Below are 25,135 nucleotides of genomic sequence, written 5' to 3'. Positions count from 1 at the left end.
AGGAACATAACAAAGGGAGGTCACACTGGCCTCGTCTGGTGTGACGTCGTTTCCGGTTTTCATGAGTAGGACACTCTGGTCGACAGCGAGCAAGTAGACCATGGAGTCAGGGTCAGCGGTGAGGTAGACATCCAGGTCAGTGTGCGGCTCGCTTTTGTTGGTGCTGAGTTCCAGAGTTACCTGTACAGGTGTGTTGGAAATAGTTTCGTCATGAAACAGAGATACAGCTACAAGTGGAAGTAAATACGCAATTTTCTTTATTTAGCAACGGACATTCTAATATTGCTCTTGCTGTAAAGTTGTGAGCCTTTATTCTTACGGACCCATCTAGAATGTTTACATATTTTGAGTTATCATTATTTCCCCTCAGTTCTGTCCCTTAGCCTTTTAAGGGTGGATGGTGGCGGGTTGACGTATGCAGCAGCCGGCAAAAGGTGGCCATATTGCAGTTCTTTTGAAATAATTTAGCCATGCACATTTGCCGGCATTACTTTAAGATGAACCATATTTTTAAAATAAACATTCAATAATAGCCGATAGGATGGTTAATGGGTTGGGGTAAAGGGGATTCAAAGGTACTAAAGAAATTACAGAAGATAGGAAACGTTAACTAGCATTGTTACTGGTAGGTGCTAGAATATTTCTATTCTCACCTCGTTTTTAAAGATTCCATCGACGTTGAAGGCGATGCTGTCCGCCACGATTTCTAGGTCAGGTCGCACGTAGTAGGCCATCATGTGAGCGGTTGGCGCCAGGTCAGGGGTCACTGGAATGTTAATGACCAGCACGTGCTGACCTTTAGCATCCACAGTGGCGGCTTCGTAGACTATTCCTCTGGAAAGAACCTACAGGAGAGAAGACAACTGAAGTCATAGACTACAAAGGCAAGTAGTGTTCTCAGTCATATTTTCAGTCTGTCACAAATGCATCATAATAGAGCAAATACCTATCACTCATATTTTCAGTAATCTTCTATCACAATGTAACAATGAACTAACAATAACATATTTATTTAGCGAATATTTTTTAAATTTAGGAATTTAAGAAAATTGAAGACTGGCTTCTCACAGATGACACAAAAGTTTAAATCCGAGTGGATTAGAAAACGGGTGATAGATATGACCACCATGACCCTCGTCAGCATTCACTACTATTCTACTTCACTACCTCGTCAGCATTTACGATAAGACAACAGGATCCAGGAGAACTACAACACTTGAGGACTTTTAGCCACAAGTGAGAAGAATAACGGTGTTATAAGATCTTTTCTTCCACGCGGTTGTTGCGCAGACTGCTACTGTTGTTGGATGGGATGAGTGTCAATTGTGTGAATTTTGAAATAATAATAATATTGCATTAATATACGATGTAAAGGAAAGTTACATACCTGGTACCACAGGCGACCAATGGGCTCCGTAGCCTTCGCCTGAATGCGGGCTGTTTGTCCACTCTGAACAAGATTCGATCATTAATTAATTGCAGATTGCATACCATGCAAGAAAATTACTGATAAAGTTGTGAGGTCTTTTTCACAAAATCTGCATCAAACATAAAGGTTTTTCCGAACACACACTGTAAACATCAGTCCTTTTGTAGGTCACGTGATTATTTCCGAGTAACACATCAATGCAGCGTTTTACATGTAGAAGGCGACACTAACAAAATGTTCCTCATACATTACAGAAATATTCGTCTTACACAGCTTCTTTAGAACGTTTAATTAAGGTGATGATGAATGATCTATAAATAGGGTTTAATTACAGGAATTCTTATTTTCTTTACCGTAATGTCATCAAACGATTTCAAACAGATGTATTATTTTTGTCTTTTGTAAATAAAAATGATTAACTTGTTTAATTTAGCAAGGACTACCTTAAGGTTTTTGTCTAGAAGGGTCAGTTGCAGATAATTATTGCTGACAGAAAACATTTTGTAAATGTTCTTGATGGCTGTCACACCTTTAAAATCCACCTGTTGAAACGTTTCAAAAGAAAAAAAAGGACAATAAGATATTGCATGTGATCACCTCTGAAGATAGCGCAGTAGACATTCAAACATTTGAAAAAGATATGCTAGTATAATGGTAGTAAAGTGTGTGCATTCAGCTGTTCGAGATTCTGAAGATAGTAAAGTTACAGTGCAATGAAAGCATATACCGGAAGACACGCAAGCACGCGAAGAGAGACGGAGAGAAAGAGAAAGACATGATCATATAAGAGAAAGGAAACTGATGGAGAGAAATATTCTAGACTCCCCTCAATCACACCCGAAATACCCAAGAAACTCACAGTGACGTCGAGCGAGGTGGCGTTGGAGGGGATGTCGATGTCGATCTTGACTACACCAGATGGAGGAACATCAATCGTCCTTACTGGCAACGGGTAGGTACCCGTGAACTGTGACACCCCGTACAGGAAGCTGTTGTCCGCGGAGACATTGTAGTGAGCCGTTGTGAAGATGGTCATGGTGGTGGAACCAGCCACTGGACTGTCGTCTTGCATTGAAGCCTTGGCCTGTGCAAAAGCAAGATCCGGCAAGTTAGTGGTATACTTATCGGCAAGTCTCTACGAAAAGCGAAATCGAGGTTCACTAGCCATTACAGTCTTTACAAACCAAATAGCTCGTAGAATCATGCAATAAATATTTCGGACTCAGTCTGTTAAAACTACAATTAGCAGGCAATAATTTAAAACTAAAATACGTTAAAACACTCATTTCTCGAATATGAAGCTAACAATTTCTCCATTCGTGTTCTTTGAGACAGACAACTCACGAAGACACTGAATGGAAGTCCAGGCTTGAAGACACCAGGCGTGTTGTCCAGTATGGTCACTTTGTACGGCGTGCTCCTGTAGGTCACCACCGCCGACCCCTGCAGCTTCACGTCCGTCAACGTCTCCTTGACAATGGCTGTTATCTAAACACAAGAATGTTAAACATATTTACTTTGTCGTCTAGGTTACTTTACCAAATTCCTTACATGAATTGCTTATTTTAAATATACCAAAAATAGAGACTTTCGAGAAGAATCTGATATCTGCAGACTGGTAATGGTAATTAGTATTGAAGTTTGAAAATCATGCTCAAAAGTCTAAAAAACAAAATCGGCAAATGCAGAAGAAAAACTTAGATATGAAAAACATGTGTTTCAATGCTTTTCTTCTTGAAAAAGGAGAATACAGATTTTTCTACTTTTTTCTTTTCTGCGTGTGATTGTGTTCTATACACACCTTAATCTGAGAACCGTCGTAGGTGCTCACCACACGGCTGATGTCTACCCGGGGTACAGAGAACTTCGCTTCTCCGTCAATCTGCACCAGACGAAGGTCAAGAACAATATTGTGCTTCAAGCATGAAGGAAATCAATTAAAAAAACGAAAGTTAAAACTGCAAGTCTAGGTATTTGAATTGCTATGTGTCCACAGCTGAAGCAGTGTTCATGTAGTGACGTCATAAGCTAAAACAACAATGGTACGCTGACGTCAAAAGCAGAAACAACAACAGCATACTGACGTCAAAGGCGATCTGCATGAAGGGAGGTTCCTTGCCACAGTAGTACAGCCCCGCCATGGAGGACACGTGGAGCTCCACCATGCCTTTCACCGGCTGACCGAACGTGTAGCTGCAAACAAAGAAGACATTGATGAGTCGGAAAAATCACTGATTGTAAAAATTGTTTCACTTTTGAACACAGTTCGTGTAGAACGTTCCTTTCTTGCTTCTATTATTATCCCATTTATTTATAGAATTATGTTGTGTTGAAAATCGTTATTATGCAAAGTATGTATAAATCCTTCTTCTGTTTCTGGATGTTCACGAGTTAATGAGTAAAACCTTTTGAAGGAGTTTAATAAATCATGAGAAAGAATGGCGTAGTTACATGTTGAAGAAAAAAAAGTCAACAGTTGTTTTTCTTTTTTATTACATTTTGCAGTCTGGCATTAATTATCAACATTTGTCGACGTAGCGAACTACTGTGTCGCGACAAACTATCTCATTAAGAACACTTACGTGGCCTTGACGGATCCTTTGACGTCTTCGTCCGTCAGCAGCACGTAGGACGGTACGTCGACGTTGACTTCAAACCTCGGCAAGGCTGAAACACATTTAGACAAAACACAGAGTCAAAAATATTTGAAAAGATGTTTTCCAACTACTACCGGAAAATACCCAAGAGTATATAGACCTACAATAAATGATTGAAAGGAATATTGTTAGGCTGCAGTAGACAGCTGATTGCTAGTTGTACGTCATGTGATATTGTGGTAAGTCTTCAATACTTACTGTATTCCTGCACCGAGAACTTCTTAGAATACGAGTCAGAACGTGTTGTTGTCTGCAAAAAGACAATATCGTCTGAACTTGAGTCACACAAACTCATTTGCTGGAAAGATGTTTGTGAGAGAATGAGCACAACTCACAATATCCTCTGATAGGGCACACGCACACACGCACACACACACGCGCACGCACACACACACACACACACACACACACATATAGTAGATCCATTTGTTGTTAAATTGAATACAGAAGCAACTCTCTTTACCTGAATTTGTACCGAGATAGTCCAGTCTCCAAAGAGAGGCTTGTCGGCTAACCCTAGACTTCCTTCCACTACACCTTGTGTTCCGGACACTTCTGACAGTCTCTGAATTTTATTTCCATTAGGATCCTGTAGACAACAATATCCTTAACTTTTAAGAGTAATTTTAAGATGTATCTTCCATTGTGATTTTGGGTAGTATTTGCTGTGTTAGTTAAAAGAAAAATGAACGAAGGGTGTACAGACTTCTGTATGACCTATCACCAATATATACAACGGTTGAAATGAGAAATAAAAATGTAAACTATTACAGCAAGCACACTGATATTTATATTTAACATGCCAAACTTCTCTTTTACTCTCAATATAAAAACATCAACTTATTCGATATAACAGTATTGTTGTGAGCTTGATGAGAAGGCAACTGGAAGGGACAGCGAGAAAGGTTTTATCTGTCTTCAACCTCTCACCGAAACTTCTATCTGGAATTTTCCAGTGTACATCCTGAGGTCTGAGTAAACTGCAAACACCCTGTAATGCACTGCACAATAAAATGTTACAGGGTCTGTCAGAGAAATGTTGTTAATGAATGTAGATAGAAGACTTGCCATCGTTTACAAACATGTAAGGTCAGGTTGAGATACCATCTGACCTTTTATTATGATTGGTTAGTTGTGACAGGGGCAGCTGAGCTATTTTCTTGTTATTGGAAGAGAGGGTTAACAAAAGGGCGAAAATTTTGTAGTTAGCGAACCTTATTCACTTGCTGAGAAAATATTTGATTAGTGAAGGTTTACTGAACAGTGGAGAGTGATGTCCCTTGGCCTAACTGGCTAGAGGGCGCTGCTGTCTGTCTTATTGTTGTCTCATCTGGATTTGGTGATTGTATTTGTGATGCACCAGAGCATATTCTTTTTTAAATTCCTTCTTCTCTATAGCTCATTGAACTTCATTTGTGAAAGTTTCTTTTCGTTTGTTGTCTGTCTCTCCTACTAGCAGCTGCCGCTGACAAAACATTGTAATCCACAAATAAACAATTAAAAGGACCTACCGAGCTGTCCGGGCTTGTAGATGGCTTTGTCCGTCTGTACCAGAATAGTTGTAATGTCGTAGGCCACGTTTAACCTTCCACTAACATAGTGTTTTCTGGTGTGAACAGCATAGTCGTTGTAGTTAGTAGATGGGAGGAAATCGCAGTCGTTACAGCCCATCTCCCAGTAGTAGTTCCCTTGCCTCAGATTGGACGGCAGCTGAAAGACAAGCAAACAAATAAAAGTAAGAAATAAAGAAAAGAACATGAAACTGATTTTCATTGTAAGGAATAACAATGTGAATTGAGTCAGCAATTATTTGTATAATAACAGAATTAATACAACAAAGTGAACAAAACTGGACTTACAGGCAGGTCTAGCAGACCAGGCTGACCTGAAACAAATCAAGTTGATGTTTTGTAGCTTTCATCTTTCAGAACAAACATATCTCTTTGGTATTGGACTTAGATTATAAATTTAGCATACGTTTGTTTATATACTAAGAAAAACAAATAGATTGAAATAGTTATCATATGCCTTTCTTTGCCTGGCAGGAACAAATAAATTATTTAAGGTGAATACACTACGAATAAGTGACTCTAGTACTTCAAGAAATGTAATTTTGAGCAACGTGTTCGTTAGAGAAAATATGTTATGAGGCTTGTTTAATTACTTTGGAAAGGAAATATTTTCTTGAGGATTATAAAGTTCCGAGCCACTGATGGTCTTTCGTCGCTAAACCTAGTCGATAAATTCTGTATCTTCTTCTACCAGAAGCACAGTAGAAATCTGGAAGCAGGGCCGTGCTTAGGGGCAGGCGGACGAGGCATCTGCCTAGGGCCCCGCGCTTCAAGGGGCCCCGCGCTTTTGATTGATATGGTAACTAGGCATATGGAAGTGTAGTCAGCCGTATCACATTCTGGCTGGACGCGCTTGGAGACAGAAGGCTGCTGGACACCGAGGATTTATCGCGCATGAACGTTCGTGCATTGAGCTATTGCTGGATTTATGCGCCACTAGGGGGGCAAGTTGGAACTGAGTGAAGAGGTAGGTATAAGGTATGTTACTGAGGTGTGGCCAGTCTGTGAATTGAGCGGATTGGGCCCCGCCCCTGGCTTTGCAGCCTGTAAGCGAAGCGAGAGGTCGAGTGCTTTATTTCCTAGTTACTGAAACTTTCTTTTCCCGTTTCTCCACCACCAAAAAAAAAAAAAAAAAAAAATAAAAAAAAAAAAAAAAAAAAAGAAACAACTACTACGTTAGTCTAACTGAGCTAGAGAAGGTGTCGGTACGCTGGGTGGATTGTAGGGTAGGAGGTAAGGGAGGAAAGTTAATGCCACTGGACTCCGAGGAAAAAAGTGACTTTAGATCCCAACTAAAACCGTGTGATCGTGGCGTGAGGGCCCCGCACATGCCCTTTGCCTCGGGCCCCGCGGGGGCTAAGAACGGGCCTGTCTGGAAGTATTTGTCAGTTTTCCAGACATCTCCCAACACCGCAGTCCAGAAGACGTCCGCTGACCTTTGACAAAGGAACCAGTGGCGGTGACGACAGTCGGGTATGGATATCTACCCGCCGCGCCATCATTCACCATCTCATAGATTCTGGCATGGAGCTCCACCGGTCTGTCGACAAACGACTCGTACCCCAGGGTGAAGTTGAAACCGGGTATAGCTTTCTGTGGCACTGTCAGCAGGTAGGTGCCACTGCACGTGTACACATGAATGTTAGAAGCTTTCTGGGGAGGATGTCTGAATGACTGTATACAATACTTCAATGATATTCAGTAAAGTTATATTTGTCTACATTTGATTGTTTTATTATTAAATCGCAAAGTCGGACTGAACAAGACATCAACATAAATAAAACAAAATATAAGCCTATACAGTATCTGGAAGTGTAATAGATGTTAGAAAAGTGAGGATGCCTGTGAATCAGCGAAACTTCTTGACAAATAAAAAGAAGTTGTTGAAGTAACCAATGGCCGAGAGGTGGTTGTGGAGTGGAATGATGATCTCAGGTTGGGTCCTTCATCCTTACCTCATGACACTTGGTTTTATGGTTGTCGCAGCTCTAGTCGTCGGCTGAGGAGGGGTGGCTGGAGTGGTGGTGTAGGGGTTGGAAGGAAGGAAGGTTGCAGGAGGAGTAAGTGCACTGAGTGCAGGTGCCAGGGTCCCACAGAGGACCAGAAAAACCAGGACCCCGTCCATTTTAAGACCTAGGAAAGACCAGAAACATTTACAGTCCAGAGATAGGAATGGCCATGAGACTAAAGTTCAGTGAGATAAGCAAGGCTTGACAAAAGATCTTTGAAATAACACAGGTGAAGTCAGTTTAAGCAGGTACTAGAGACACCTGGAGTTGTTTAAAGCTTTACGTATAAATGGCTAGATAATGAAATACAGTTTCATTTCTTTCAGGCTATAATCTGTAAACAAAATTGCCAAATATATGATTGTTCGAAATGTCATTGTGTTTAAAGAAGGCTATTAGGTAATTAGTGTATTTGGTAATGACAATGTTTGATCGTCAAAAAGCTTTGGAACCACTGGGCTTCTACTATCAAGTTTGAAGAGCATAAAAACACAAGACAACAGACCGTTTAGCTAGTGATCTCAGGTTTTCCAGCAACTTGCCGCCTGGAGCATATCTTCTCAACTTACCTTAGATGTAAGAGATTTGAAATATGACTTTTCGATTTAACGCAAGTGAATTATTTCGCTAATAAAATATACCAAAAGGGAGTTAATGGAACAAACAAACAAACAAACAAACAAACAAACAAACAAACAACAACAACAACAACAACAAAACTGAGGACAGGTTTATGTTGAGAAAGAGAACACTAAAGACGCATTTTAAAATAGAGACAGCAACACTTCTGGCAGGATAATCACTGTATTGTCATATAGCTGTAGATATGTACTTACCCTTACCTGTCCTCACTACCTGTAGTGAAGTTGAGACTCGAGTGTCAGTCTTATATACACTTATCTAGTGCATTCCACACCTTTATCTTCTATTAAATTATGTCAATGATGCAGCAACTGAAGACTGTAAACAGCAGATGGAGGGCCTGCCTCTGTCTCTGTGGAGGAGATAAGAAGTCAAGGATGGGTCTGCTGTTGTGTGTGTAGGCGGTGTAGGGAGACACACAACTGCAAAACATTGCAGATAAGGGAAAAATCCTATGTCGGTGAATAATTTTTAAAAGTGTTGTTTTGTAACAGAGCTATACATTTTATTCCATTTCCTGTCCTCTCAGCTTTATTTTTCATTTGTTAGAAAATTATCTTATTTTTTAAGCCATCTGGCATGTATGTTCCACCTATTTCTCTCTTCTTTCTGTGTCTTTCTTAACATCTCATCTGCCATTGTCCTTGTTTTTTTGTGTTTCCCGCGCAATTCAGTCCACGTACTTATCGGTGGACGCACTGAATTATGAATCTCGTGCGTAGGAGACAGCGGTTACCGCCATTTTCCAAGGATTGTGTTAATTTTTCTCTCGAAGAATAGGACAGATAATGACAGACGTTTGTTGCTGATGCCTGCTTTGTTCCTCTCCTTCTCTCGCTCAGAGCCAACGTTATGCCTGACTTCACGCGTCGTTTGCCCAAAGGTGTGAGGAGATGCTGTCTGTAGCATTTGCGGAGCCGGCCCCTGTCCATGTTCCCTTCCAGTAGGGGGGAACATTTCTGGCTCAAAACTCCAGGACGTAATTTTTCTTTCTTTTTTAATTTTTTTTTTTGCTTTAAAATTTGATCCTAGGTGTGTATGATGACATTCACGCAGAAAGGATGCACTTATTTATGTGAAGAAACATCCAGAAGCAAGATACTTCTTTCACAGCTTCTACTTGTAAGGACACGCGCTTTATAAAGTACATATAATGTGGACTTTATCTCAAGCCACCCCAGTAGGAAGCAGCCGACATTTTACCAAGATAAACAAGCTCCAGCAGTAACTTCAGGTGTACTGACTGCATCAAGTTAGTTCACTACTCTTTCTCTTCCACCTTCCAGTTTGTCTTTCGCTTTAATCCTCCATATTATATATATTTATACAGGTCACAGGTATTCATACACACACGTCTTCACGCTTTACAAATTTACACAAACAACAGCTGGCTAATATTTACAGCTATTTATATGTAACAAGGAGGCTGTCTGCCAGTGAACTCTTGTAGGGTTCATTACGTCACAGGTCTATTTTTAGCAGCAGTCTCGGCACACGTCACACACTGCGGCATCGCGAAGACTCGTCGGCAGGTACGTTGTCGTCGCACGGTTACCTGCAGTGAACAAATGATTGGCAAGTTAGCGAACGAATAAACGAATGAGGATCTATCAGAACAATAACATTTCTTTACACTGAATGTATTCGTTAACATCTTGTCAGAAGAGTTTAGGAAAAACAATTCACAGATTAAATGAAAATGTCAAGTGCAGATATATGTATATAAATGTCTGTATTCGAGAACGCAGGTTTGGTATACTGACTGGGTTCATAGTAGTCCTGTGTGATGACGTAGCTGGGCTGTGAGTGGGCCACCTTGTCCTGGCGGTCAAACATGACTGTGTAGCACAGTGAGTTCTTGGTGACCTTTGAAAAAACAATTTTTAAATTAACATTTATGACAAGAAAAAGAACATTTGATATGCTAATTACAGACAGGGGAAGAGAACTGAACGAATGCCTCTGTAATAATAATAAAAAAGACAAGAAAGGTTAATAAATGAAAAGGTTAATTATCAGGCGCATTCTGACACGCAGGGTGGCCTCACCTTGTCGATGTAGACATCGAGGAATCGTCCCCGCTGCTCCACACGCTTCAGACCGGCCACGTTCCCTATGCTCGTCATATCCGGCGCAAAGCCTGATGGGATTCCTACTTCCTGCACCACCATACCACTTTCTCCAGCAGACAGCCACCTGACAAAAAATACTAAAGGTTTTAGCAAAAAGAAGCTGGAATTCTTGAGAAAAACGATTGAAAAAGATCAAAATAACGAAACGATAAGAAAGTAAAACTAAAAATAGCTGGAAAGAACACAAGGGGAAGATGACTGACCGTGTGCAGATCATGATCTTGAAGCTATTAAGGTAGTCGTCCATGAGAACTGTAGACACACCAAAAGCTGGTTCGCCGAAGTCTGATTCTGAATTAAAGAACACGTCCAGCTGAAAGGAGAAAGTCGACAGAATGAACACTGATGATGACTGCTTATCAAAAGTTAGGGAATCCACAAACATTTCAGTACTGGACAGAACATTACACATATTACTATCTCACTATTTCATATTGTATTTTAGAAAAGAAATGAGATATATCTGCTTATTCAAACCTAAAACATCAAAATAGTTGTAAAAAATAAACATGAATAAACAACCCAGCTGACCTCGGTAACAGCAACGCCTCTTCCCGAAGCCTCAAATGTTACTTCTGATGGAATATACGACAGCTGAACGAAAAAAAATTAAATAAGGATTATTTTTCTTGATACTCTTTTGTAACAGTATAAGGTATGTGAAACTTATTTACTTTACAATTCTTGTCAAGTTTGGGGGGAACACATACGACTTAAGGTAGAATCCAGTTTATAACAAACCACATACTTTGTCGTTTTGTCGAAACAGTTTAATTTAGATAGACAATAAGCACAGACAAATAAAAGCAATGAATAAAAAAACAGTAATAAAGGAAAAACAAAATCCAAAAACAGTTTTTATAAATCACAAAGCTTAACACATTCCGTGCTTTCTAAGAAAATAATAAAAGCTTTACCTCCTTAGCTTGAAGTACGAGACTGTTAGTGGAGCTGATGTCAAAGTGGGGAACAGTGTGCTCAGTCCTCACGTCCAGGTGAAGGTCGGATCCAGAAAGAGTGGCTTCCTTCAAGAATTCGGTCATCGCCTGCAGGCCAACCATGGTGTCCTGTGCACAAAATTGTCAAAACATACTCGGTTTATCTTTCGTAGGAATTTTCCAAGTAAACTTTAAAAGTCTTCAGGAGGCTGCTACAACAAAGAGGTAATTAACTCTAAACAAGAGATGCATGTGACGTTTATTAATTTCTAATAAAACAATTTTAGCAATTAAATGTATTGACGAACGCCTCTCATAATGTATCAATGAAGTAAAGCTATATAATGAGGCTAATAGCCTACCTGTGTAGAAGCAAAGCCACCGTAGGGATTTCGCTGACGAGTTAGCCAGTGAAGGACGCTCATTCCTTCCTGGAACAGGCCTTTGGCTGCGAACACCAACAGCGCGTAGGATGTAACGTGGATGTCGATTGGTCGAGCGCGTACGTAGGCTGGACGCCAGTGGCTGTAGGCGTTGATAGCAAGTGTCTCGTTTGACTTCCAGAATGTCATCCCGTCTGTCAACAGAAAAGTCAACAAATACATCAGACATGTTGATGGTGACCCTGTGAGAACACAGCAATCCACAGAGGTCATGACCTGAGAACTTGACTTGTGTTAAAGTGTTTAGAGGTCAAGGACGTACGCTCTGTGATGGAGTGAGACATCAGCTTGGCGAATGCCACATCAGCAGCAGGACTTCTGGCCTTCACCAGAGTCAGGGTGGTGAGAGCCAAGGAAAGGTCGTCGGCGATGTTGGCGTGGGTGGTCTCCAGGAAGTGGAGTGCACGTGACGTGGCGTTGTTGTAAGCCTCCTTTTGAACCTGAGGATATTCAATCGCTCATTGTCACCATGTTTACAAGATCTGGTGTCATTTGAAAAAAAAATTCAATCTTATTTTACCAAACACATTTACACAACAAGTCTGGACTGCGGTTTTCAGACATCGAGATCAGCGACAGCGAATGTCGAATATTCACCTTAATGTTAAGGCAAAAGATTAAACTTACTATCGTCAATGGGACGTCAGCATTCTCCAGCAGAGCCAGGAGAACAAAAGCCGTCAGACCCGAGGAATGGTCGCCAAATGTCTGCCAGAAAAAGATGAATTCAAAGGATGCAATAGAGGAAGGGTCTTTGCAGAAATTGACATAAAAATTTACATTAAAAAAACCCACAATTAGACATCAACATTTCCTTTAGTTCCTTTTTATGTCTGTGTCATGAGAAGTTTTTACTTCTCTCAGTTCTTGCAGTTCAAGGAATGAGAGATCTTAATTTCATCTGTCCCGAAAGGGATTATTGAAAACCACACTTTCTCATCAGAATTACCCTCATCTGTGGGTCAAAGATGTGTCCGAACTCGTTGAAGGAGCCGTCAGTGTTCTGTCGCTGTATCAGCCAGTCCATGGCTCTCTGAAGGACAGCAGAATCCACATAAACATCCGACCTCGCCTCGTGGAACACACGGAGGACGAACGCCGTCAACCTGAAAAGGAGCAACCCACGAGCTTAGTGCAGGTGTCCTCTTCAGACATTGGGTGAGAGACTCGCGATCACTGATGTGTGAGAAACATGACAAGACATCACAATAGTGTGCTGCTGGAATTTACTCTGCTGTTGATCTTAGTCACATTGCATATTCTCTAAAGTCTAAACAATAGAAATGGAGAACTATTTGGAGAACTTAAATGTCTTCATACCACGTGCTGCCAGAGTTGTCGTTGTTCCCAAAGGTGCTGAAGGCGCCATCTTGTCTCTGGTAGGTGAGTTCTCTCTGGTAGCCTGGACAGAAAATGAAAGTTTCCTGGCAACAGCGACACCTAAACCCGATAAATCGGACACATTAGCTTCCATGTGTTAGAAACTAATGTTGACGAAGTTGATTGAAGGACGCAAATACCTCATAAGAGATGTACACGGGGTAGTCTGACATTAAATATAAAATAAAATACACGAGAAGTACCTGGGCAAGACATGGGCTAGAAACTTAATATCGAGTAAATAAAGTTCTTAGTTAATTTAAACTTAATACGTTCTTCAATAGAAGTGCCTAGAAGTAATACCTGTTTCTAGAAGATTCTTGATTCGTATTGCAAGGTCAGAGGTCATCTGTCCTGTGGCCTTGAGATAATTGGAGACGTAGAGGTTAGGCGCCATCCTGATCATGTTCTGCTCGCCACATCCAGTAGGCATGCGCAGAAGAGTGTCGAGACCATCAACGCTGGGTCCCAAAATGTCCCCTAAACAAAGCGGAGAGTTTATTTTTATTTCTTGTACCAGGAACAGAAATTTGTGGCCGAAACTTAGAGAATGCTATTGTATGTAAGATAACTTTTGTATCATGTTCAGTAACGGTGCATTGTCACAGCTGTCACAAAGGACTTACCTGTGACCTTTATTCGTGACCTGGAGGAACCTTCCACGACGTCGCTAGGCACGGTGATGGGGAATGTCTGGGTGAAGGTGTCCGAACCGTTAGGACCGAGGTTGATAAAGACCGGGATACTGAACTCGTTGGGCACGCCTTCAGCCTGGGAAACACAAATAAGGTTTTAATAAAAGGACGGGCGCCATTTGTTAGAACTGGCAGGTGTGTACAATGTGCGATGTTTGGAGCTGCCGACTGTTTAGGAGTCAGAGAATGAGTGTGGTAAGTGTGATGACACAGGGACCTCGGACTGTGGGCGAACTCGACAGACCCATTCAAATTATGAAAGAGAAATATGAAATTACAATTTTGAGATAGTTTGCTTGGTTTGATGGAAAGATGATGATGATGATGACGATGACGACGATGATGATGTAAGGAGTAAAATTAACTCATCACCTCAACGTTGAGTTGTCGACGTTCGGCGTCAGCAGCCAGCGTGGACCTGGCGGACACCTCGATGTCGATGGCTCCCAGGGCCGTGGGGATGATGGGGAAGTACACCACAGCCTGCTCGTTAGACTTCACCTGCAGACACACGTGGTAAAAATATTGTCAGACCGAGATCCCACGCTTTCTTTCTTCTACACATCTGCTAAACATTCCAGTAAAGGGCATTAACGTAAATGTAATCAAAATTTGTCAAATAAACAATACACAAAATATTCAGAAAAACTGAAGCCAAACGTCTATTAATCACAAAATAATCCTACATCCAAGCATTCGTGCAACATTCAAACAAACAACACGCCGGAAGTGCAATATGCTGACAAACACTCTAAGAAAAATTTTAAGTGTCTGTGTGCTCTCGATTTCCGTATAATTCTACTGCACAGCGCCACCTGTGTAAGAACATTTTAGACTAATCAGAAAGTTTCTTAGAACTCGACACTCACGGTCACTGCACGTTCTTGGTCTCCTGAATCAATCGCCTCACTTCCATCGGACGTGATGACGACACTGGAGTACTCGTGAGAGGCTGGCAGTGTCACCAGTACCTGCAATAAGTAGACTGATGTCAGTCAAAGATGTCACTAGTACCTGCAACAATTACACTGGTGTTGTCAGTCAAAGTTGTCAGTCAAAGGTTTGTCCATTGACCTCCAGCCAAGAACTGCAGGCAGCTATGCTTGGGTGGCTCGCTGCTTACTAAAGCATTTTTCTTATGACATACAGAAGCTTGCGCAACTAAAGTTCGTTGAAAATGAAGGGAATGATCTTGAAAAGGCGTTATTTTTTCATTTAATAAATAAAGTTTACATCAGTATTGTGGATGATATTTGGCACGCCCTAGTAAAGTGAATATTAATTAATTCCGGTACTAAGAGACCTGGAGTGGATTATCCAGGTTGTTATTTCTCTCCTTATCACTCACAAACTTACTGGGGTTTGACTTGTTGAAATAATCGCTTATAGTTTATTTAGGCTCTCTCTCCCTCATGCAAGAGCTGAGAGAAGGCTTACCGACACGTCTGAAGGGAGGTAATTAAAGACGCTGGCCTGCACCACAACGTACTCTCCCCTGATGACTGACGTAGGCAGGGTGAGACTCACGAAGAAGGAGCGGAAGACCGTCAACTGATGACAGGTGAAAGATGCAACCAGATAATATTCTCCGCATCCCATGCACTCCGTTAATTTACACAACGACAAGCACTGGACATCTCAGACAGACACTGCCTTGTTCCCATCAACGCCCCAACCACGTAACAACAACGTTAAGCGCTGTATTCTATGCACATTTGTGTGTTTTCTGGTCAACAAGAAGTGACAAGAAGTCAGGCAAGAAAACTCAAAATCCCTAAAGTACAGACACAAAATTCCAGCAAAAGTTATTCACCCAGAACGTAGGGAAAGCTTTTCAAAGCTTCAGATTTTATCTAAAAATTCTCCTTAATAGTTATGAAGAGAAGAAGTCTTGTACACCGGGTACCTTAGCAGCAGATGAAGTGATTCCCAGGCCAGACTGCAGGTTGGTGGCGAAGGCTGTGGTGATCCAGGAGGTGATGGTGTCTGGGACTGTGGTGTGAATCGTGGCCGTGCCATTGCGTCTGTTAAGAGAATCGCCATTAGTTCGACATTGTAAGTGCTAGGAGCTCGCGGTGACTTATACAACGTTTTTTATTTATGATCGGGTGAATAATTAATTAATTAATTAATTACCATCTTAAGCCTAAAAAGATTACAGTAAATTTACATTTTGTGTGTGTGTGAACCTACCCGACTGTCTGGTTCAGCCAGAGCCAGGTCTCGGGGAACAGGTTGCGCACCCGCTCTACCTCCTGTAGAGGCTGATTTTTCAGTGCGTCCATAGAGCCTCCCATAAGTCCGTTGAGCGATGGCGTTGTAGAGAACATAGGCAGGTGTGCTGTAGGAACAACATCGTATGAACACTGAGTGAGCTCCATGGTGTGACCAGCTACAACGCGTCTGAACACGTGCACAGACCGACAACTCTGACTTCATTAGTAAACAAGCTGTTTGTTCCCGTGATGATGAACATCGTGATTAGTTTGAAGCTTTGCTGCCTATACGCACTTTACAGTTTGTACACGAATTTGTATTATTGGACTGCTTGCAAACGATTTTTTTTTCAGTTAATTACTATAACGAGGCAGGTTTGTACAAAGCTTCCGGTTTAGTCACATTCATTATTTAGGTTCGCCGAGACTAACAGCGGAAAACTTTGCAAGAGGCTAAGCGTTGGTCTCGGCAGACAGACAGCAGTCCACCTATACACGTCCGTGGTTTTTATGTGTAATGATAGGAACGAAGAGGAAACAAACAAAGAAAAAATAAATAAAGGAAAAAAGTAAAAATATTATACCTTCAGGTCTCATAAACCCCGAATCTGCAAATCAAATATCGCAATCGTTATAATATGTCTTTTCTATTATGTATTAAATAAATAGTCAGGAAAGTTAACCTTACAAATACATCCTGACCTCAAGTACACTCAAAGGTGTGAGAATATTTCAATGTCACCAGTACAGTCGGAGGAAATTTTGTAGAAATCTGAGGGAGGTAGAAGAAAAAGAGAGCATGGGAGCAAAATAGTAGAAAACAGCGACAGACGGATTTTGTGTAAATGTCATTGTCGTATCCTGCGTCAGAGGGTGTAGCTCATGGAGGAAGAGAAGAAGCGGCACGAGAAGAAGGTAATGAAACGATGATGGCGACGACGATTACTATGATGATGACAACGATGATGATAAAGGAGAAGAAGAAAAAACTTGCATGATGATTGTCTCTTCTTAGATCATCGGAATCTTGCAGCTCTTACTATGACAATGTTTTCTTATAATATTTTACAGAAGCAGGGAAGTGGGTTTGATGTTCTAAGGTTCATCGGTGCTTTACAGATGCCACATGCAGAGAAAGAACCGCGTGCCCAAGACGAGATCTGAACCCAAGACAGCCAACCTTCAATGCATTGGTGACAGGCGCTAACCGTCTCGCCACCACACCGCCAATAGAAGAAGCAGACAGGTGAAATACAAACAAAATAACGAAGAGAAAAACAAATTCATACTAACCCACACCACCTGGAAATAGATTAGGGACTAAACAGCAGCCAGAGAAAAAAAAAAAGAGAATATATTAAGATCTTTATCATGTGGATAAAATGTTGAGAGACATAAGCTTAAACTTTAACTATACAACATAACTCAACATTTACGATTATGTTCACAAATTATTAACACTTAGCACACAGCCTATACAAAACACATATAAATACATACTTGTATGAATACATACAGAAAGCAGACACACGTGTGTGCGCATGTGTACATGCTTACGTGTGTTCGTGTCCGCGTTTTATTATTAATATCATAATGCTATTTAGACTTACGTGGTGGTAGGGTGGCTAGTACATGTACATCAGCTGTGAGAAAGAAAGAAAGAAAAATAACTGATGTGATAAAAACTTATTTTCTGAGTTTAATATTTTTGTTGTTGTTGTTGTTTATTTATTTCTTTTTGGCTTCTACTTATTTAGCAGAAAATATTCACTTCAAAATTCTGTCAACATTCCTTGTGAGTTTATGTTCCAACCTCTGTACGTAGAAACAGGGTTGTCTATTTGACAGAACAAGTTTATCTCCTTTGACATGTATTTTTATGAATTATTTTTATGAAGAATTTCGTCCCCTGTCTCAGTAAATAATGGAAATTCCTGTCTTACAGCGTGCGTGAGCATCTATAAATATTACCCGTAGAGTTCCTACCTTAGAATATGAACAATAAAGTAAATGTATATTATTGTTAATTTTACATTATCAATACGTACGTCCGTAAATTGATGGATCCTCTGTAAAAAAGCAAGAATAATAAAAATTACCAAATGGTAGTCGTAAACGAGCCAAAAATGGTTGCCTTAAACATTAAACATTAGTTCTCACAAACCTGTCATAAATGACTGTCACAAACATGTCTCAAATAATAATGATAATAAAATATAAAAGATATAGCGACTACATGTAAGTACACTTCTTAGAGCACTATAACACCACAAATAAATAATACACTAATGACTATCATATCAGCAAATGCCACAATCAGAAGTCATTATAATTTAAGCCTTTAGAAAGCGAAAAAAGGAAACAGCAACAAAGAATTCTCTCTTATCTCTAAGAGCAGAATAGTACGCCATGCAAAAAAAAAAAAAAAAAAAACCCAAACAAACAAACAAACACAAACACACACACAAACAAAACACAAAGTCAAAAAGCGAGAAACAAAAAGGAAACAAATAAACAAAACATTGACAAAAAACAATCCTGTTGGCCTAAATGCACAGTTTGCACTTCACTAGAATAATAAGAAGAGTTTGTACTTACTTGGTAGTTCACCTGTAGGAGCAGAAGTCGCATAAAGATTTGCATCCGAGAGAACACTAACACCGGCTCCCTGTGAATGAAAAAAATGTGGTTTGGAAAATCATGTTGCTTCCAAAGCATTGACTTTTATAAAATTTCAAAATCGTGTTGCTTATGTTTGCTCAGGCCAACTCAAAACAGTGGTGAAGACAAAAGGAGTGACAGACTGTGTCTCTGCAAGTGTCACCCTGTATAGTGTCATGTCAGCAAGCCTTCAGTTATGTTTCCGTTGTTTTGTCTTGATCTCAAACATTCTCAACATTTCTTTATACAATCACAGGCACTGTCCACATTATTCATGCTTATCAGCAACCAGTTTGCAGGCTGTAGCTGGATTGCTGACGCCAAATAATTCAGGTGAACTGATTATATTACACACACTTTACAAAAACAATTGCAGTAATTAAACATCCCGTTGTTGAATAGCGAAATGCCGTGCACCTGGCTTCAGTCATGATTGGTTTCCTATAAGAAGAGTGAACTGAAATCCTAAGTAGGTAAGAAAATATCACAACACTCTAGTATGATCACTAACTGTGGATTACCTGGATGGTACCTGCGATGTTTTGCTGACTGAGGGAAAGAGCGAATTCGGAGTCGGATGGCTTCTTGCCTACACTGTAGCTCGCAGCTGCGTCTGCCACCTGGACAGGAAACACAATTACTGGGTCGTTCGACAAAGGTTTTGTTTGTACTAATAGTCCATCGTCCTTTAGCAGTGCTTCTGTGGACTTATACGTTTACTCAAAGGATGTCAAACTTGTCTATGTTTTCATTGCTACAGTAACGTGTGACTGCTAATCAGTGAACATAACAAAGGGAGGTCACACTGGCCTCGTCTGGTGTGACGTCGTTTCCGGTTTTCATGAGTAGGACACTCTGGTCGACAGCGAGCAAGTAGACCATGGAGTCAGGGTCAGCGGTGAGGTAGACATCCAGGTCAGTGTGCGGCTCGCTTTTGTTGGTGCTGAGTTCCAGAGTTACCTGTACAGGTGCGTTTGAAATAGTTTCATCATGGAACAGAGATATAGTTAGTGGAAGTAGATACACAATTTTCTTTATTTGGCAACGGGCGTTCAAATATTGCTGTTGCTGTAAAGTTGTGAGCCTTTATTCTTGCAGACACATCTAACATGTTTACACATTTTGTGTTATCATTATTTCGTTTCTTAGCCTGTTAATTTTTGACGTATACAGTAGCCGACAAAGGTCTCCATATAGGAATATTTTTGAAATAATTTAGCCATGTACATTTGTCGGCATTACTTTAAGAGGAAAATAACTATATTTTAAAACAAACATTCAGTAATAGTCGATAGAATGGTTAATGGGTGGGAGCACAGGGAATTCAAAGGTACGAAAGAAAGCAAACAGATACAGAATATAGGTAATGATTACTAGTACTGTACTAGAATCTTTCTATTCTCACCTCGTTTTCAAAGATTCCATCGACGTTGAAGGCGATGCTGTCCGCCACGATTTCTAGGTCAGGGCGCACGTAGTAGGCCATCATGTGGGCGGTTGGCGCCAGGTCAGGGGTCACTGGAATGGTAATGACCAGCAAGTGTTGACCTTTAGCGTCCACGCTGGTGGCTTCGTAGACTATTCCTCTGGAAAGAACCTACGGGACAGAGGACATCTGAAATCATAGACTACAAAGGCAAGTAGTGTTCTCAGTCATAGTAGAGAAAATACCCATCACTCATATTTTCAGTAGTCGCAAAATTTCTATCATAATGTAACAATGAACTATCAATCACATATTTATTTAGCGAATATTTTTTGAATTTACCTGGTACCACAGGCGACCAATGGGCTCCGTAGCCTTCGCCTGAATGCGGGCTGTTTGTCCACTCTGAACAAGATTTGATCATTAATTAATTGCAAATTGCAGTTCATACAAGAAAATTACTTATTAAGACGTGAGGTCTTTTTCAGAAAATCTGCATCAAACATTACGGTTTTTCCCTAGAACACACACTATAAGCATCAGTCCTTTTGTAGGTCACGTGATTATTTCTGAGTAATACGTCAATGCTGTGTTTTACATGTAGAAGGCGACACTAACAAAATGTTCATCATAAATATTCGTCTTACACAGCTTCTTTAGAACGTTATACTTTAATCAAGGTGATGATGAATGAAGTATATATACAGGGTTTAATTACAGGAATTCTGATTTTCTTTACCATCGCGTCATTCAAAGATCTCAAGCAGGTGTGTTATTTTTTGTCTTTTATAAATAAAAACGATTAATCTATTAAATTGAGTATAAACTACCTTAAGGTTTTTGTCGAGAAGGGTTAGTTGCAGATAATTATTGCTGATAGAGAACATTTTGTAAATGTTCTTGATGGCTGTCACACCTTTAAAATCCACCTGTTGAAATATTTAAAGACAAAGAAATTGGACAACAAGTTATTGCATGTAATCACCTCTAAAGAAAACGCAATAGACCTTGACTGACATGATAATTTCGCATTTTAAAAAAAAAAAATACTAGTATAATGGTAGTAAAGTTAGTGTATTCAGCTGTTAGAGATTCTGAAGATGTTAATGTTACAGTGAAGTGAAAGCATAGACCGGAACACACGCATGCAGGCAGGTGGAGAGAGAGGGAGGAAGACATCAACATATAAGACAAAGGAAACTGATGGAGAGAAATATCCCAGACTCCCCTCAGTCACACCCGAAATACCCAAGAAACTCACAGTGACGTCAAGCGAGGTGGCGTTGGAGGGGATGTCGATGTCGATCTTGACTACACCGGATGGAGGAACATCAATCGTCCTTACTGGCAACGGGTAGGTACCCGTGAACTGTGACACCCCGTACAGGAAGCTGTTGTCCGCGGGGATGTTGTAGTGAGCCATTGTGAAGATGGTCATGGTGGTGGCACCAGCCACTGGACTGTCGTCTTGCATTGAAGCCTTGGCCTGTGCAAAAGCAAGATAAAGCAGGCGATGGTCACTGAACCTGATTAGTAACTGTAGACCTCACTCCTATGAACAGCGTTCAGAATTACACGATAAATATACCACTCAGTAAGTTAGGAGTAAAACTAAAGTAAATACCTAAATTAGAAACATCAAATTCAAGCATTTAATAAAGAACAATAATATCTTGTAAGTTAAAAGTGAATTAATGTGCTAGCACATATTATGGACGTGTTCCATTTGGAGTGATGGTGATAGACATGGACACTCACGAAGACACTGAATGGAAGTCCAGGCTTGAAGACACCAGGCGTGTTGTCCAGTATGGTCACTTTGTACGGCGTGCTCCTGTAGGTCACCACCGCCGACCCCTGCAGCTTCACGTCCGTCAACGTCTCCTTCACAATGGCCGTCACCTGGACACAGGTGTTTGTGAAACATTTACTTACCAATTGGCTTAGTTTAACAGATTAGCCACTCAATTTGTACTGCTAATTAAAAATATTTAAAGTCTTTTACAAAGTCGTGGCTGTTTATTTTAATCAGTGCGAACAGTGTAACCAAGCGAAATCTCTTGAACGCTTGTGGAGGGAGAATAGCTAAGATATATATATAAATGTACAAAACACGATTATTTGACTGCAACTCAAAATCGTTTGTAGGGTATTGAGTTGTTTAGTCATGAAAAATTTAGCTTTTCTTCAAAATAGAGAGAAAGGATGTAACATGACAACATGTGACTGAAGCTAAGAAAGAAAAGAAAATGTACACACTATAAACGCTTTTTAAAAAAAATGTATATTTGATGATTTTCCCACTTTATTGCTTCCTGTGTGTGGATTTTCTGTTTCATACGCACCTTAATCTGAGAACCATCGTAAGTGCCACACTCGGTTGATGTCTACCCGGGGTACTGAAAACTTTGCTTCTCCGTCAATCTGCACACAAAGGACAGAAACATTGCTTGTGGCTTCTAAAGGATCGGAAAATTAACGAATTACGTCAGCAAAAATTAAATGTGTCTATGTAAGTAAATAAACATATCTGGTAGAGGTTGAGTCTGATGAAAAGTTCATATATATTAAACTGCAGGTAAAGAATGTGTATGTATAACAACCGTTATCAACGTACACGTGTGTCAAACTGTCTGAATAAAACATTTTTTATTTACTTGGCTCTTGAGATAAGACAGGTGAGTATATTTTTGTCCTAAACACGAGCTCAGACAAACTCGCATAATGACGTCAAAAGCAGAAACAAGTCCGTATAATGACGTCAAAAGCAGAAACAAGATCATAGACTGACGTCAAGAGCTGAAACAAGTCCGTATACTGACGTCAGCAAACAAAGCAAACAAGGGCATACTGACGTCAAAAAACAGAAACAACAACGGTATACTGACGTCAAATGCGATCTGCATGAAGGGAGGTTCCTTGCCGCAGTAGTCCAGCCCCGCCATGGAGGACACGTGGAGCTCCGCCATGCCTTTCACCGGCTGACCAAACGTGTAGCTGCAAACAAACCACACCTTGACGTCTGGAGGCTTGAACACCCAACTAAAATATGTACAGCAATTTATACCTCTCTCACTCTGTGGTTATTCCTCCTCGCTTGTATCCATGGCCATCACATTCAGTCACTCATCACAAAATCCATCCTACATATAATTATTCTTAACCAATCCTTCCTGTTCTATATTTACTCGTGTTTATAAGTAAAAAGGGAATAAATAGACTTATAGACAGCAACAGAATTATAAGTTGTTTATTTATTATTATATTTTTCAAGAAGAAAAGTTTTTTTCAATCTACCTTTGAAGATCTAGTATAAACTTGTGTTTACCGCCGCGACAACAATAAGCAATCACGGGGTAGAAACACTTACGTGGCCTTGACGGATCCCTTCAGGTCTTCGTCCGTAAGCAGCACGTAGGACGGTACGTCAACTTTGACCTCAAATCTCGGCAAGTCTGGAATAATTTTAAAGAGAACAACCTGACAGTTTCTCAAATCAGTTGACACAGGGACATATTTGTCATAATACTATCCATAAAACAAGTGAGCAAATGAAATATTTTTCAGTTGCAGTGCTAAAACTTACTTCGTATTACATTAGAATTTTCAGTACTTACTGTATTCCTGCACCGTGAACTTCTTAGAATACGAGTCAGAACGTGTTGTTGTCTGAAAAGAAAATATCTTCTTAGATGGTAAGTCACAGAAACTCTAAATAGTAACCGGATCGCTCTAACATTTTTTTTTTCAAATTTGCAAACGACGCTGGACGAATATTCTTGTGTGACGATGACCACACACCTGCGTTCGCAAAAGCCGATGCACATAAGACACACATATATACAAAGATATGATGATTAATGCTTAAATATTTGATGTAGAGGCAAATCTTCTTACCTGAATTTCTACCGAGATTGTCCAGTCTCCAAAGAGAGGCTTGTCGGCTAACCCTAGACTTCCTTCCACTACACCTTGTGTTCCGGACACTTCCGACAGTCTCTGAATCTTATTTCCATTAGGATCCTGTAGACAACAATGTCTTTCAAAGGTTAAGCGTTTCTACAATTTTAGAACTTTTCATAAACGTTGACTTAAAATGGCTTAATTAATTCTAAAGACCAACCTGACCATTTTAAGATGGATGTTCCTGTTGATTTTTAATATTTCTTAAAAACTTTGGTCTAGTTTAAAGAACTAAATTATCAAATACAGAGTTTTGTAACGCATATATTCAAAGATCTGTATGTAATGTCTAAAACAGGATATCATAATTTTAGGAATTATTACAGTACCTTGATGCATTAATTATACTTAATTTCTAAATTATTCTTCAAAGGAACTGGAAAAGTGATAATTACTAGTTAACATGGGAAACTGTGCAATTAACTTAAATATCACTAAATTAATATAAAGCAAATTAGTAAAATTGTTTTTGGTTAGTCGATAAAGCAAATGAAAGGTTGGGAAATGTTTTATGGGAACTGTGATAAAGCTCTTACCGAAACTTCTATCTGGAATTTTCCAGTGTACATCCTGAGGTCTGGGTACACTGCAAACACCCTGTAATGCACTGCACAATAAAATGTTATTACAGTTACAATGTACGTCGGACTTGTATGCGGGTTTGTCAAAATTATTTGCATCTTTCTCTGTTTCCTCTGCCATCCCCCCATTCATCGATATTTCATCGCTGTCTTCTGTCTTTATTATGATATCATATCACAGTGTTACAGCGCATGCGTAGGAACATAGACAACACACAGATGACTAGGTTTCCTCTCGTCATTTCAAAAGCTTTTGTACTTGAGTCTGAATGGCATATTGTCACAAGTATGGGATTAGAATTATATGAAAAAGCTATTCTACAACAAATTCCTTTTGATGGTTCTACAGATCACGGCACGTTTATTTACGATTTATTTTCATTTGTTTGTTG

The 25,135-nt window shown here is 40.1% G+C and overlaps 3 protein-coding genes across 3 annotated transcripts in view; all 3 read right to left on the bottom strand.

Annotated features, from left to right (window-relative positions):
* LOC112559733 (CD109 antigen-like) overlaps positions 1-25,135 on the bottom strand; it is a 39,377-nt gene that overhangs the window by 12,337 nt on the left and 1,905 nt on the right. The window contains 14 exon segments of the mRNA XM_025231101.1: positions 31-180; positions 654-845; positions 1,388-1,450; positions 1,873-1,971; positions 2,289-2,513; positions 2,774-2,917; positions 3,231-3,311; positions 3,514-3,622; positions 4,012-4,096; positions 4,285-4,336; positions 4,550-4,675; positions 5,017-5,087; positions 5,598-5,796; positions 5,946-5,971. Of these exon segments, the coding sequence (XP_025086886.1) occupies positions 31-180; positions 654-845; positions 1,388-1,450; positions 1,873-1,971; positions 2,289-2,513; positions 2,774-2,917; positions 3,231-3,311; positions 3,514-3,622; positions 4,012-4,096; positions 4,285-4,336; positions 4,550-4,675; positions 5,017-5,087; positions 5,598-5,796; positions 5,946-5,971 (1,622 nt within the window).
* LOC112559743 lies at positions 6,462-8,582 on the bottom strand. Its single transcript, XM_025231125.1, has 3 exons — positions 8,509-8,582; positions 7,613-7,790; positions 6,462-7,278 (listed from the first exon to the last, which is right to left on the bottom strand). The coding sequence occupies exons 2-3, from the start codon at positions 7,780-7,782 to the stop codon at positions 7,014-7,016; spliced, it is 435 nt and encodes a 144-aa protein (XP_025086910.1). The 5' UTR covers positions 7,783-7,790; positions 8,509-8,582; the 3' UTR covers positions 6,462-7,013.
* LOC112559732 (CD109 antigen-like) overlaps positions 9,700-25,135 on the bottom strand; it is a 40,173-nt gene continuing 24,737 nt past the window's right edge. Inside the window, exons 12-41 of the mRNA XM_025231100.1 lie at positions 21,958-22,101; positions 21,461-21,685; positions 21,030-21,128; positions 20,542-20,604; positions 20,179-20,370; positions 19,584-19,733; positions 19,295-19,393; positions 18,711-18,780; positions 18,161-18,181; positions 17,723-17,755; positions 17,406-17,432; positions 16,697-16,720; positions 16,090-16,237; positions 15,803-15,920; positions 15,334-15,447; positions 14,766-14,867; positions 14,269-14,397; positions 13,828-13,972; positions 13,505-13,681; positions 13,142-13,223; positions 12,771-12,927; positions 12,449-12,529; positions 12,084-12,261; positions 11,741-11,955; positions 11,358-11,507; positions 10,972-11,034; positions 10,644-10,753; positions 10,357-10,504; positions 10,072-10,174; positions 9,700-9,863 (exon numbers count right to left, since the gene is read on the bottom strand). Of these exons, the coding sequence (XP_025086885.1) occupies positions 9,784-9,863; positions 10,072-10,174; positions 10,357-10,504; positions 10,644-10,753; positions 10,972-11,034; positions 11,358-11,507; positions 11,741-11,955; positions 12,084-12,261; positions 12,449-12,529; positions 12,771-12,927; positions 13,142-13,223; positions 13,505-13,681; positions 13,828-13,972; positions 14,269-14,397; positions 14,766-14,867; positions 15,334-15,447; positions 15,803-15,920; positions 16,090-16,237; positions 16,697-16,720; positions 17,406-17,432; positions 17,723-17,755; positions 18,161-18,181; positions 18,711-18,780; positions 19,295-19,393; positions 19,584-19,733; positions 20,179-20,370; positions 20,542-20,604; positions 21,030-21,128; positions 21,461-21,685; positions 21,958-22,101 (3,447 nt within the window). The 3' untranslated portion in view covers positions 9,700-9,783. The remainder of the gene's footprint in view (positions 9,864-10,071; positions 10,175-10,356; positions 10,505-10,643; positions 10,754-10,971; positions 11,035-11,357; positions 11,508-11,740; positions 11,956-12,083; positions 12,262-12,448; positions 12,530-12,770; positions 12,928-13,141; positions 13,224-13,504; positions 13,682-13,827; positions 13,973-14,268; positions 14,398-14,765; positions 14,868-15,333; positions 15,448-15,802; positions 15,921-16,089; positions 16,238-16,696; positions 16,721-17,405; positions 17,433-17,722; positions 17,756-18,160; positions 18,182-18,710; positions 18,781-19,294; positions 19,394-19,583; positions 19,734-20,178; positions 20,371-20,541; positions 20,605-21,029; positions 21,129-21,460; positions 21,686-21,957; positions 22,102-25,135) is intronic.

The sequence above is a fragment of the Pomacea canaliculata genome, linkage group LG3 (genome assembly GCF_003073045.1).
Source record: "Pomacea canaliculata isolate SZHN2017 linkage group LG3, ASM307304v1, whole genome shotgun sequence".
NCBI classification, from domain to species: domain Eukaryota; kingdom Metazoa; phylum Mollusca; class Gastropoda; order Architaenioglossa; family Ampullariidae; genus Pomacea; species Pomacea canaliculata.
Note: the sequence above shows the minus strand (reverse complement) of the source record. Positions and strands in the feature narration are given on the sequence as shown.